This window comes from Nannospalax galili, unplaced genomic scaffold (assembly GCF_000622305.1).
Source record: "Nannospalax galili isolate Female #2095 unplaced genomic scaffold, S.galili_v1.0 scaffold389, whole genome shotgun sequence".
NCBI lineage: Eukaryota > Metazoa > Chordata > Mammalia > Rodentia > Spalacidae > Nannospalax > Nannospalax galili.
The window spans coordinates 277,142-289,784 of NW_008360310.1; the positions used below are offsets into that span (position 1 = coordinate 277,142).

The window sequence follows — 12,643 nt, forward strand, 5'->3', positions numbered from 1 at the left end:
GCAGTTTTCAACCCTAGCTGCATGTGAAAATCACTTAGGGGATTTTATTGAATACCAATACCACACCAGGTCAATTAATCTGAATCAGATGGTCTAAGTGTTTTGTGTTGATCTTTTTCCCCCCAGAGTGATGCTAACATGGCATAAAGGTTGTAAGACATAGGGCTGGAGAGATGGCTTGGGGGTTAAGAACATGTGATGCTCTTGCAGAGGACCCAAGCTCAGTTCTAAACACCCATATCAGGCAGCTCACAACTGCCTGTAACTCCATTTCCAAGTGTTTCACACCCTCTTCTGCCCTCTGTGGGCACCTGTATGTACGTGTCACACATACATACACTTAGGCCCACACACATACACATAAAAATTTTTTTAAAGACTGTAAGATATGACAGGGCTGGAGAGACGGCTTGGCAGATAAGAGCACTGGCTGCTCTTAACAGGTTCAGTTCCTAGCACCCACATGATGGCTAACAACCATCTGTAATTCCAGTACCAGGGGATCCAACACCCTCTTCTGACCTCGGTGGGCATTGCAAGACACAGGTGCCCTTACGTAGATGCAGGGAATACACTCATACACGTAAAATAAAAACAGTATTTTTTAGTAAAATAAAAATTTTAAAGACTGTAATATATGAGTCAGAGGCAGGAGAATCAAAAGTTTGAGGCCAGCCTTGGCTAGATAAGACCCTGCTCCAAAAGCCAAAATAGATGATAAATATTTAAAAACTTTATTTTTTATGTGTGAGTGTTTTGCCTGCATGTAAGGGCACCACATATGTACAATGCCAGAGGCCAGAAGAGGGCATATTCACTCCCCTTCATGGAGTGTGTGTGTGTGTGTGTGTGTGTGTGTGTGTGTGTGTATACAGGAAGCGCACACCAGAGGTTGGTGCCTGGTATCTTCCTCAATCACTGTCTGCATTTTTGAGACAGGGCCTCAAAACCATGGGCTAGACTAGCTGACCAGCACACCCCAGGGATCCTCCTCTCTCTACCTCTCCAGCAAGGAGTTCACTCTTTTTTTTTTTTTAATGTGGGTGCTGGGAATCAAACTTAGGTCTTCAGGTTTGCATAGCAGGCACTTTACCAAACAATCATCTTTCCAGTTCCTCTTTTTATTTTTGTAAAAAAAAATACTTGAGACCCACTTGTCTGTGCAGCCTTAGCTGGCCTGGAACTTGCTATGTAAACCAAACTGACCTGGAACTTGCAATGCTTCTCCTGCCTCTGACTCTGGAGTGCAAGACTGCAGGCTTGACCCATCATGCCTGGCACTTAATTTTGAGACAATATTTGGCTAAGTAGTCCAGGCTACACTGTAATCCTTTCCCTCCTGCCTCAGCTCCTGCATGCTGGTATAACAGGAGGGCCCCACGGAGTCAGGCTCACCCCATAATTCTACTTCCAGGAATCCATCCCAGGAAAGAACCAGAGTGGAACCATTTTGCTTTGGGCCCAGTGTGAAGTGACAGCTGTCCATTATGCTAGGCTGTGGGGATGTCATAATTCGGTGTGTGGAATGGCAGGGGGAGCGAGTTCATAAGGCAACCTTAAATACTAGCCTGTTGAGTGTGCATGTAGCACTGGGTCCTGCTTTTCATGAGCAGAAATGATGACCCACCATTTCCGCACAGGACTTTCTGTTTCCTCCGCATGTGATTGGAGCAGAGGCTGAGTGTCGGGTGCGCACAGTGGGTGCAGAGCTTCCAGAGAGGTGGGTCAGAGGCATGGGCTCCTTCCCTTGGGTGGGCCGGGCTAGCAGGATCCTGGCCGCTAACCATGGAGGCGCAGCCCGGTAAACCAGGCCAGGTCACCTGCGCCACCCCTCGCGATCCTGGGCTCCGGGCCGGAGTTCCAATCCTCTCACGTCCAGGCCATGGCGCAGGACAGGGACCTTGGAATTGGGAGACGCGTGGAAACTTGAAGAGCAGCCCACTATACCCCACTGCGTGCAGCAGGCTGAGCTTTCGAAGCCAGCAGGGAGCGAACCAGTCTTCACAACTCAGGTGGGCCAGGGCTCAGGAGGGAGAAGATGGGGCAGGGAGCACCAGGGTCACCTCCGTGGTCCGCAGCTCTCTCTTCACCTCCGCCCCGCCAACTCTAGCCCTTCGGAGTTCTGGGACCACAAGCCCATTGCGAGTTACTCTGAGATATTTGCAGCATCGGTGGGCAATGTGGATTGGCTTCGGTTCTGTCTGAATACTGAGTGCAAGGACATCGCTGTGGACGACAAGGTAAAACAAGCCTGGAGGCAGGGACTGAGAGTCCCCAACACCCAACCAAGTGTTCCTCATAGAGAGCCCCCCCCCATGAAGATCTATCGATGTGGTGTGCGAGGTGTCCTTTTTCTACAACTGTGGTGCTAATTCTCTCTCCTAATATTAGGTTTGGAGGCAGGGAGGTTGAGAATGAGCACACAACAAAAAGGACTATGAGCGCCTCCAAGGGCACAGGGAACAGGGAGGGCAACCCCAAGACTGACTGAATTGTGGGTTCAATCATCCCCTCCCCACTCTCCACCCACAGGGCTTCACTGCCATCCACTTGGCAGCCCAAAAGGGCAATCTTTCATGCATTCAGCTCTTGATAGAGGAGTGCAAGTTTCCTGTGGATCTGCCCACGGAAAACAACCCCCCATGCACCTCCTCATCCACAGGGGCAACAAGTCAGAGGTCCTCTCCTGCATTGACTACCTGCTCAAGAAAGGGGCAGTCATCAACTCCCAAGTCCAGCCTGCAGCAGGAGACACACAAGTCTGGGTCAGGCAGGCAGGCAGATCCATGCAAGATAGGCTGAGGGACTGAGGACATGGCTCCCTGTGGGCAGAAAGCAATCAGGAAGCCAACCTGGTGTCCTGGTCAAGAGACTGTGCATTTGGGACTGCAGACCCAGTTTGCAGAATACTAATTTTGCTACTTACAGGAACTGTGGGTGGGCAGGCAAGCCACTCAACCTCAGCGCCTCCGTGCCCTAATACCCACACTCAGGTATACACTGGAATCTTCGGGTGGGGGGGGCGCTTCACAGACATCAGTGCTGGGAGCCCTTCCAAAGGCTATGTCTATGGGTCTGCATCTTGGCCTGGGCTTTGGAAGACTTGAAGATCCCCAAGTGTGTCTTGTTTACAGCTAAGTTTGGGAACTGGCAGTGAGTGTCTGTGACTGAGAGTTGGGAGGATGACAGTGCCTGTCCCATGGTACTATTGTGATAAAAGAAAATGCATGGCTTTTCAGAGACTGCCTTCTTGCTTACTCAGAATACTTATCAAGCTCAGAATACTAACAAGCACCATCTCCGAGCTGGGAGCAGAAAGCAAACATGTCTTTGCTGACTTTCTTAGTGCAGGAACAGTTTATCTATGAAGAGCAGACACGGGAGGATCTACTTTAGAAGAGGCAATGAGCCCTCAGGAGGTGACTCTACTTCTCCCTCTCTCCCCACCCCTTCTCTCATGTAGCCCAGGCTGCTCTTGAAGTAACTGGCTATGATAGCCAAGGATGACCTTGAACCTCATTCTTATGTGTCCATCTCTCAAGTGCTGGGATCACAAGCATTCAGGATCACATCTGGTTTTATAGTCTTGGGGATGCTGCGGGGACTGGGGAGACGGCTCAGTGGGTAGAGTGTTTAGTGCACAAGGACCAACATTCAAACTCCAGCACCCTTATAAATGCCATCTCAAGGGAGTGGTAATCACAAGCCCAAGGGAGCCAGAGACAGGGATTCCCCAAGCAAGATGGCTAGATACACTAGCTAACTCAGTGAGCTCAGGGTTCAAGTGAGAGACCCTGCTTCAATGTTTAAAGTGCAGAATTATTAGGAAGACACCCCGTCAACCTTTGGCCTCCATGCACAAGCATACATATATGCACATGCACCCACACATGAAAGTGTGCCCATGTATATATGAAGATGAGAGACCTGAGTGACTCCATCTTGGATAAAACCTCCATGGGACTGACCCAGCCCTGAGCCCTGTTCCAAGAAAAACCACAATACTTGGAACGGATAGAGAACAACTCCCCCACCAACGGTCAATTAACCAGGGACAGGAAAGTACTAAAAGTCCAGATGTCTTTTCAGATTTCCTGAAGCCAGCAGTTATGGTTTGGGCTACAACCAATCAGATGCTTGCCAGGCTGGAGACCCCCCTACTCCCCTACTTGCTGAACTTGTTGAAATAAACCTATAAAAACCTCTGTCTCCCAAAGGAAGAGGTCTCACATCTGAGATCCGCTGAGTCGGTGACAGAGTGGACCCAAGCTTAAGCTTGCAACAATAAAAGAACCCTTGTGTATTTGCATCGGTCGGCTCCTTGGTGGTCTTTAGGGTCTCACGAACTGGGCACAACATCTTGGTGGATTGGCTGGGAACCCCAAGACCCCCAGGACCCACAAACCCAAGGGTTCCTCCCCAGCCAGTAAGTGTGTTTCTAGTTGTACCTGTCTGTGTCTGTCCCAACATTTGTTTTGAGCCTCGAGGCAAACTTGTGAACAGTGTGGTCAGGAGAGGTTGGAGTGGACGCGCTGGATGACCATGACCACAGAGGTCTGGAAGACGTTGCAGACCCAGCAGAGGGGATGGAGGGCCCCGGACTCTGTTGATTTTTCTGAAAGGAGAAGGCGGGTAGCTCCTGCTGCATGGCAGTTCGCCGCTATCCTACTTTCAGTTTTTCTTCCACACGAGCGAGGGAATTTGCTACTTGGCCTTCTGTGTGTCTTTCTGGCTCTCTGTTTTGTCTTTAGTTGTCTATTTCTCTGTGACTGAGATAGACACAATGGGACAGACTCCCTCTACACCCCTGGACGTGGTTCTTGAACGTTTTGGAGAGGTTAAGGCTCGAGCCCATAACGTCTCTGTTGTTGTCAGGAAGGATAAACTAACTACTTTCTGCAGGTCTGAATGGCCCACTTTCAATGTGGGATGGCCCTTGGAGGGACCTTTGATCCTGCTGTCATTAACGCGGTTGAGAAAATTATTCTTCAACCATGTATGGGACACTTGGATCAAATATCATAGTGGTCTGGGGAGATTTAGTTAATAACCCCCCTCCTTGGGTCAAATCTTTTCTTCCTTTACAGCAAACTGAGGTGCTGATGGCTGCAGAACGGAAAACAACAACCCAGAAAGCGCCCAAACCTGAAACCAAACCATCAGTACCGCCACTGTACCCTGTCTTACAGGGCAGCACAGAAGATGATCTAATTCGTCCTCCCCCTCCTTATCCACCTCCTCCACAGGAGGTACCTCCTCCAGAGCCGGCACTCCTGGTACCAGATTCTTCACAGGCACAGGGGGGACCGGCTCAGGGGACTAGGAATAGAAGGGCAGCAACACCGGAGGGTCCAGACTCTACTGTTTTACCTTTCAGAGTTGCCGCCCTGCAGATGAGGCTGGCAACCAGCCCCATCACTATTGGCCATTTGCCACTACTGACCTTTACAACTGGAGAATCCAGAATGCTCCCTCTTCTGAAAATCCTAAGGAGCTTATTAATTTATTAGAAACTGCCTTATTCACACACCAACCCACTTGGGATGATTGTCATCAATTATTGCAGGTCCTGTTTACCACAGAGGAAAGAGAACACATCCAAACAGAAGCCAGGAAATAAATTCCTGGCAATACTGGTATCCCTACTACTGACCTGACACTGATTGATGCTGCCTATCCACTGACCCGGCCTGATTGGGATTATAATACTGTAGAAGGTAAGGGGAGGCTTCTGGTTTACCACCAGGCTCTACTGGCAGATCTCAAAGCAGCTGTTCATAGGCCAACTAATTTGGCACAGGTATACGATATTAGTCAGGAACTGAATGAAAGCCCAGCTGCGTTCTTGGAGTGAATAACGGATGCCTTCCGCAGGTACACTCCGTTAGACCCAGAGGCCAAAGATAATATAGTGACAGTGGCCATGGCTTTTGTTAACCAGTCGGCTCCAGACATAAAGAAAAACTCCAAAGAGTGGAGCGACTGAGTGAAAAGAGCTTAAGGGATTTAATAACTATGGCCGAGAAAGTGTACAATAATAGGGATAGTGCAGAAACAAACACAAAAAAAACAGATAAAGGCAGAAAAAAGGCAGAACAAGGACCTGGCAAGGATCCTGCTGGCTGCCACTGTGGATCCACAGGATCAGCGGAGGCATCTGAGACAGATAGCATTGGGGAAAGGAGTCTCTTACAGTATGTGGATGACCTACTTGTGGCGGCAGACAGCCAAGAGGCTTGCATGGACAGCACAGAATGCCTGTTGCAGATGTTGGGAAGCCTGGGCTATCGGGCCTCTGCTAAAAAGGCCCAACTATACAAATAACAGGTCCAATACTTGGGCTATATACTCAAAGAAGCACTACTGGTAAAAGATGCTGACAAACTGACTTTGGGCCAGAACTTGACCGTCACCACACCACATGCAATTAAAGGAGTTTTAAAGCAGCCCCCCAACAGATGGCTAAGTAACACCCATATAACTCATTATCAAGCATTACTTCTTAATCCTGCTAGAATCACCTTTCAGGTACCAGTTGCCCTGAATCCAGCCACACTCTTGCTAGACCCAGACTTGGATGCCCCCCTGCATGATTGTGCCAGAATCCTGGCCCATGTCCACGGTACCCAATCAGATTTGAGAGACACCCCATTATCTGATGCTGAAGTAACCTGGTTCACTGACGGGAGCAGCTTTGTCCAGGATGGCAGAGGTATGCAGGGGCAGCTGTAGTATCATTAACCAGCATCATTTGGGCAGAGCCTCTGCACACTGGCACTTCGGCCCAAAAGGCTGAACTTATTGCCCTAACTAAGGTGCTGGTATTAGGAAAGGACAAAAAGCTTAATATGTATACAGACAGCTGATATGCCTTTGCCACCACGCACATTCATGGGGCTTATTAACGGCAGAGAAAAAGGCTGTCAAAAATAAAATTAAAAAAAAATCCTAACATTGCTGAGGGCTCTCTGGCTGCCAAAGAAATTGGCAATTATCCACTGCCCAGGTCATCAAAAAGGAGACGATCCAATTTCCCAAAGAAACAATCGAGGGGATCAGGAGGCTAAACAAGCTGCCCTCCAAATTGACCCAATCTTGGTCACCACACTAACTGACCCAGGTGACCCAAACCTCCCTGAAAAGCCCAAATACACCAGGGAGGACCCAAAATGAATAAAGGGACTGCCGAGGACCCAATGTCTGAAAGAATGATGGAGATCAGCAGAAGAAAAGCTGATCCTCCCAAAAAAAATTAAAAAAAAAAAAAACAAATGTTGGCAAAAAGACATTGTTCTTCAAGAGGATGAAAGCTTGCCAACTCACTAATGTGGTGCCAAATATTAGAAACCCAGGAATCAGACTTCAAGGGAGGACCTGGAGCCTATTGGGAAATGGATTTCACTGAGGTAAAACCTGACAGGTACGGATACCGTTATTTGCTAGTCTTTGTAGATACTTTCTCAGGATGGACTGAAGCCTTCCCTTCTAAACATGAAACAGCTCAAATGGTGGCAAAGAAACTGTTGGAGGACATCCTCCCCAGGTATGGCTTTCCACAGATGATAGGGTCAGATAATGGACCGGCTTTTGTGTCCAAGGTAAGTCAGAGTCTGGCCACAGTTCTGGGGATTGGTTGGAAACTACACTGTGCTTATAGACCCCAGAGTTCAGGACAGGTAGAGAGAATGAATAAAACTCTAAAAGAGACCTTAACTAAATTAACCTTAGAGACTGGCGGTGACTGGGTGACTCTCCTTCCATTCGCACTCTATCGAGTGTGTAACTCCCCTTGCCAGATGGGATTAACCCCATTTGAGATCATGTTTGGAGTGCCCCCTCCCATTATTCCCAACCTCCTTGGCAGAAATGGTTCGGCAGACTAGGAGAGGCCTAGACCTGTTGTTCTTGGAGCAGGGAGGCCTCTGTGCTGCCCTTAAGGAAGAGTTTTTTATGTAGTTTTTTATGTAGTTGTTTTTATGTAGATCACTCTGGGGTTATCAAAGAATCCCTGGCCAAGGTTAGAGAAAGTCTGGTTCAAAGAGAGAACGAATATAGGGCTAAACAAGGATGGTTTGAATCCTGGTTCAATAGCTCCCCTTGGTTGACCACTTTGATTTCAACCTTATCATTCTGATTATGCTCTTGACTTTTGGACCTTGCATTTTAAATAAACTGGTAGCTTTTATAAAAGAGTGGCTAAGAGCTATACAGCTAATGATAATGCAAACCCACTATCAGTCCCTCCAGAGTCTGGGTGATAAAAAACATAAAATGAGGGAGCGCCCATGATTGGGCCCCCAAGGTACCAGTCAGAGTGGGGAATGAGAGACCTGAGTGACTCCATCTTGGATAAAACCTCCATGGGACTGACCCAGCCCTGAGCCCTGTTCCAAGAAAAACCATAATACTTGGAACGGATAGAGGACAACTCCCCCACCAATGGTCAATTAACCAGGGACAGGAAAGTACTAAAAGTCCAGATGTCTTTTCAGATTTCCTGAAGCCAGCAGTTTATGGTTTGGGCTACAACCAATCAGATGCTTGCCAGGCTGGAGACCCCCTACTCCCCTACTTGCTGAACTTGCTGAAATAAACCTATAAAAAAACTCTGTCTTTCAAAGCAAGGGGTCTCACATCTGAGATCCACTGAGTCAGTGACAAAGTGGGCTCAAGCTTAAGCTTGTAACAATAAAAGAACCCTTGTATATTTGCATCGGTCGGCTCCTTGGTGGTCTTTGGGGTCTCGCAAACTGGGCACAACAAACACACATATACACACATGCACACTACGCACATAAAATTAATTTCAACCTGAGGACCAAGTGAGCCAACCTTTCCAAAATTCAGGAAGGAGCCAGGCTTGGTGGTACATATCTGTAATCCCAGCACTCAGGAGATGAAGATTGGAGGATCAGGAGTTCAATATTATCCTTGGGTACATAACAAATTCAAGATCAGCCTGGACTACAAGAGACTCTGTCTAAAAAAACAAACAAAAGGGCTGGGCATGGTGGCACATGCCTTTAATCCCAGCACTCCAGAGGCAGAGGCAGGTGGATCTCTGTGAGTTCAAGGCCAGACTGGTCTACATAGTGAGTTTCAGGACAGCTGGGGCTACAGAGAGACCCTGTCTCAAAAAGACCAAAAAACAAACAAAAGTGAACAAGATCAGTAGCTCTGAACCAGCTCAGCTCTCCTTCCAGTAGGTCTTAATGGTACCATTTGTACATCTCTAATAGATCTTTACTGTTCATGTGGTCCAATCTCTTTTTTTAGAGAAGAGGAACTTGAGAACCAAAGAGGAGAAAGGACACGGCCCTGGGTGGTGGCAGAGTGGGCCCTGGAAGCTGATTTGCTTGCTTATCTGATGCCCTTCCCTTCTGTCCCTTTCCTCATGGTGGACCCCATAGCCAGACATGCAATGGCTCCACACCCCTGCACCTGGCCACCTGTGATGGTCTGCTGGGCTGTATGAAAGTCCTGGTGCAGAGTGGAGCCAATGTCCACACCCGAGATGCCATGGGCTACAAGCCCATCGATTACTGCAAAATATGGAACCACCACACCTGTGCCAGGTGAGCCTGCAAAAACCATCCTGGCTGCTGCTCCCTCCCAGCAAGGCCTTTCCCCAGAGCTGAGCCTCTGAGGGGGAGGGCTGGGGAAGCCAGGTGGCAGGAGGATAAGTCCAGGAAAGAGGCTCTATGCAGTATATTGTCAGCATGAGTTTTGCTGGGTGGTGCCACTCCTTCAGGTTGAACACTGCCCTCCTTCCTTGTCCTGGGCCCCCTGGCTCTTGAGCATCCTGTGCTATGAAAAGTGCCCAAGCAGAAAGGATCCCAGCCCATCAGACACTTTCTTCTTCCCCCTCCAAAGGGCCCCTGAGCAGTGGAATTGGGGTGTCTTGCCTTCCCTGCTCTGGCAGTTTCTCTCACCCAACCCTGGCCCTTGGCACTCCACCCGGGAGAAGCTCACTGTGAGATAACATATCCTTTCCTTGGTACCAGGTTCTTGAAGGATGCCATGTGGAAACAGGACAAGAAGGACTTTGCCCGAGAGATGGGGAAACTGCAGAGCCTCAAGAAAAGCTGGTTATCTTGGAGTACCACTACCTGAGTCTCAAGTAAGGAGGAGGGCCCATAGGACTGGGCCCTGCTGCTAGGCAGGGCCTTCCTTGTCTTGGAGAGAGGAGTAGCTGGAACACTCCCACACAGAAGGAGCCCCACTCCCTAAATCCTCTCTTATAAAGCACTCTGGATCAAAATTCTTGTCCTATGCAGAAAGCAACCTAAACTATGGAGCATTCAGGGCCCTCCTGGGGCCCCATCCCTCCAAGATGAGGATTTCCAATGGGACTGGATACTGCCTATCATTGGGACTTCCACTCTGGTTAAAAACAAAACTCCTGCCAGGTGTGGTGGTGCACGCCTTTAATCCCAGCACTTGGGAGGCAGTGGCAGGTGGATCTCTGTGAGTTCAAGGGCAGCCTGGCCTACATAGTGAGTTCCAGGACAGCTGGGGCTACAAGGAGACCCTGTCTCAAAAAAAAAAAAAAAAAAAAGAAAACTCGTTCTTTCTCTCAACAGACACCTTTGTCCTCACTGTGCACTAGGCACCTGCTAGGCCCTGAAGGCCCCCAAAACTACTCAGGTGTGGTCCCCACTCAAGGAGCTTAGATGCTAGGGAGAGGCTAGAGGGGCTGGTCCAGGACAATGCCTGAAGGAATGCCAAGGTGTCTCTGAAGATGAATAGACATCTGTCCATATGGAAGAAGGAAGGGCTGACCCACAGAGAGAACTGCTGTGTGGAAAGCATGGGGCACACAGGAGCATCATGGATGCAGAAAACAGCAGTCAAATGGGGGATCAGGTGTGAACTGGAGATTGACAAGCTAAATGTTTACAAGGGGCAGTGAAGGACTTTGGCTTGGATCCGGGGATGGGCAGTGTTTAAGCAAGTGTAACCACAAGGTATAAACCATCAAAACAAAACAGGAAATGGAAAGATGCTTGGAATCTTAAGTGAACCCAAAAGGGCTCTGCCATTGTTCACCCCTCCTCCCCTGTCCCAATTGCACTTCTCTCCATAGAGCCCTAGTTGTCCAAATCACTCAGCCCTCACAGTCACCAGGCATCCTGTGACCATAACCCTACCCAGCAGCATCCTGCAGATTTCCATTCCAGGACTCATGTTGACCTCAGTTGGATCATGCGACCACTCCTGTCTCAATGAGTAGAACTAAAAGCAAGCCAGATGCTACCTGACTTGGGCCTGGGGCAAGGCTGATGGAATTAGGACTCCTGGCTTAGCCTAAATAGGACCTGGGTCAATCTCTCAAGCACATTTGATCGCTTAGCAACCATGTAGACGTGAGGCACTGAGACTGTAAGAGGGATAGGAAGTTCCCAAGGGAAGGTTCAGTGCCTGTGATGGTAGGACAGAACTTCATTGAGTCCTCACCGCCCAGCCTGGGAGCTAGACACTCTGTCCTCCCCTGTAACTTTCCATCCAGTTAAGCCCATCCAGCTTAACTCCACCCAATGCTAGGCCTTCCAGTCCTTCCTATGTTCTCCTTCCAGGACTTCCCATTTGTCTTTTCTCTGTCAACCCAGGGCTACCTGAGGGCAGGACTGTCTCTATATCAGGCTGGGGGTAGCTCTCGGGGAGGCTGTGAAGGAATGGGACTTTTTCTCTGCAAGCCTTGAGATTGCCCCTAGGGAGGGGATTTGTTTCCCCTCCTCAAAATGGAGGTCCCCTATGAGAGAGGCTGTCTCTTCAGCAGCCTGGGAGCTCAATCTGGACAAAGGATGTCTCCATCAGAACAAAGTTTACACAAGGCAAGATCTGGCCTATTAGGCCTGAGTTTCTCAGAGAGCCACAAGGTCTCCTGTCCATAAGTGCAGGGGCAGACCCGCCATTGCCCTGTGCCCTCCGTTGTTGCAGAAAGAACAAAGAAATCTGAGAGAGGCTGATTTCAGAAAGTGGCTCCAAGGCAAGCTGCTGTCCCAGTGCCACACCCTGGCCTCTGCTGATTCTAAGCAAGAGGTTGGGTACTGGACCTTGGTTCTTGGCCCTCTCCAACACTGTAGGGTCCCGTATTTCCAGGAGCTTCCATCCCTCTGTGGAAGCTCAACTGAAAAGCTTGCCCCAGCCTGTGGTGCCACCCAAGCCCATCCACAAACAGCCCACCATCAGTTGGCCCAAATTGTGGAATCTTAGCAATAACCCCACCTCATCTCTGACCACAAAGATTGGCTGCCCACAGGGTATCCGCCTGGGCATGCACCCCGACCCCCATCAGGAGCATGACTTCCAAAGATTCCTCGACATGACTCAGAATTCATTTGGGGGTACGTGTCTGCACACAGTGAATGGCCACTGGGTGACACCTGTACCCCAGGTGCCTTTCGAGGTGATGATCCGGGTGCCGTACCCAGGGATGCAATCCTACAGGATGAAAGTGCCCCAGGGCTTGTATCCCCTCAGCATCCTCAACATGCCTCAGAAGCAGCATTTGGGTGACTCGTGGACCCACACAATGGCCATGAGCCTGCGTGAGACATTTGGTAAACCCTTCCTGGCAGTTGTGGAAGTTAGCAGGGCTGGGGTTCTGAAGGCACTGCCCTCCAAGAGAGTTCTCACATAA

General features: G+C 49.4%; 1 protein-coding gene across 1 annotated transcript; it reads left to right on the top strand.

Moving 5' to 3' along the window:
- Nucleotides 1-1,805: 1,805 nt before the first annotated feature.
- Nucleotides 1,806-12,643, top strand: Ankrd53 (ankyrin repeat domain 53; the record flags this gene model as incomplete). The annotated part of the gene is given in 9 exon segments (XM_008824782.1): nucleotides 1,806-2,240; nucleotides 2,533-2,635; nucleotides 2,638-2,732; nucleotides 9,415-9,575; nucleotides 10,005-10,078; nucleotides 10,081-10,113; nucleotides 11,231-11,241; nucleotides 11,941-12,048; nucleotides 12,050-12,643. Coding segments are annotated over 9 exon segments (1,614 nt in total), but the record flags the coding sequence as incomplete, so codon positions are not given.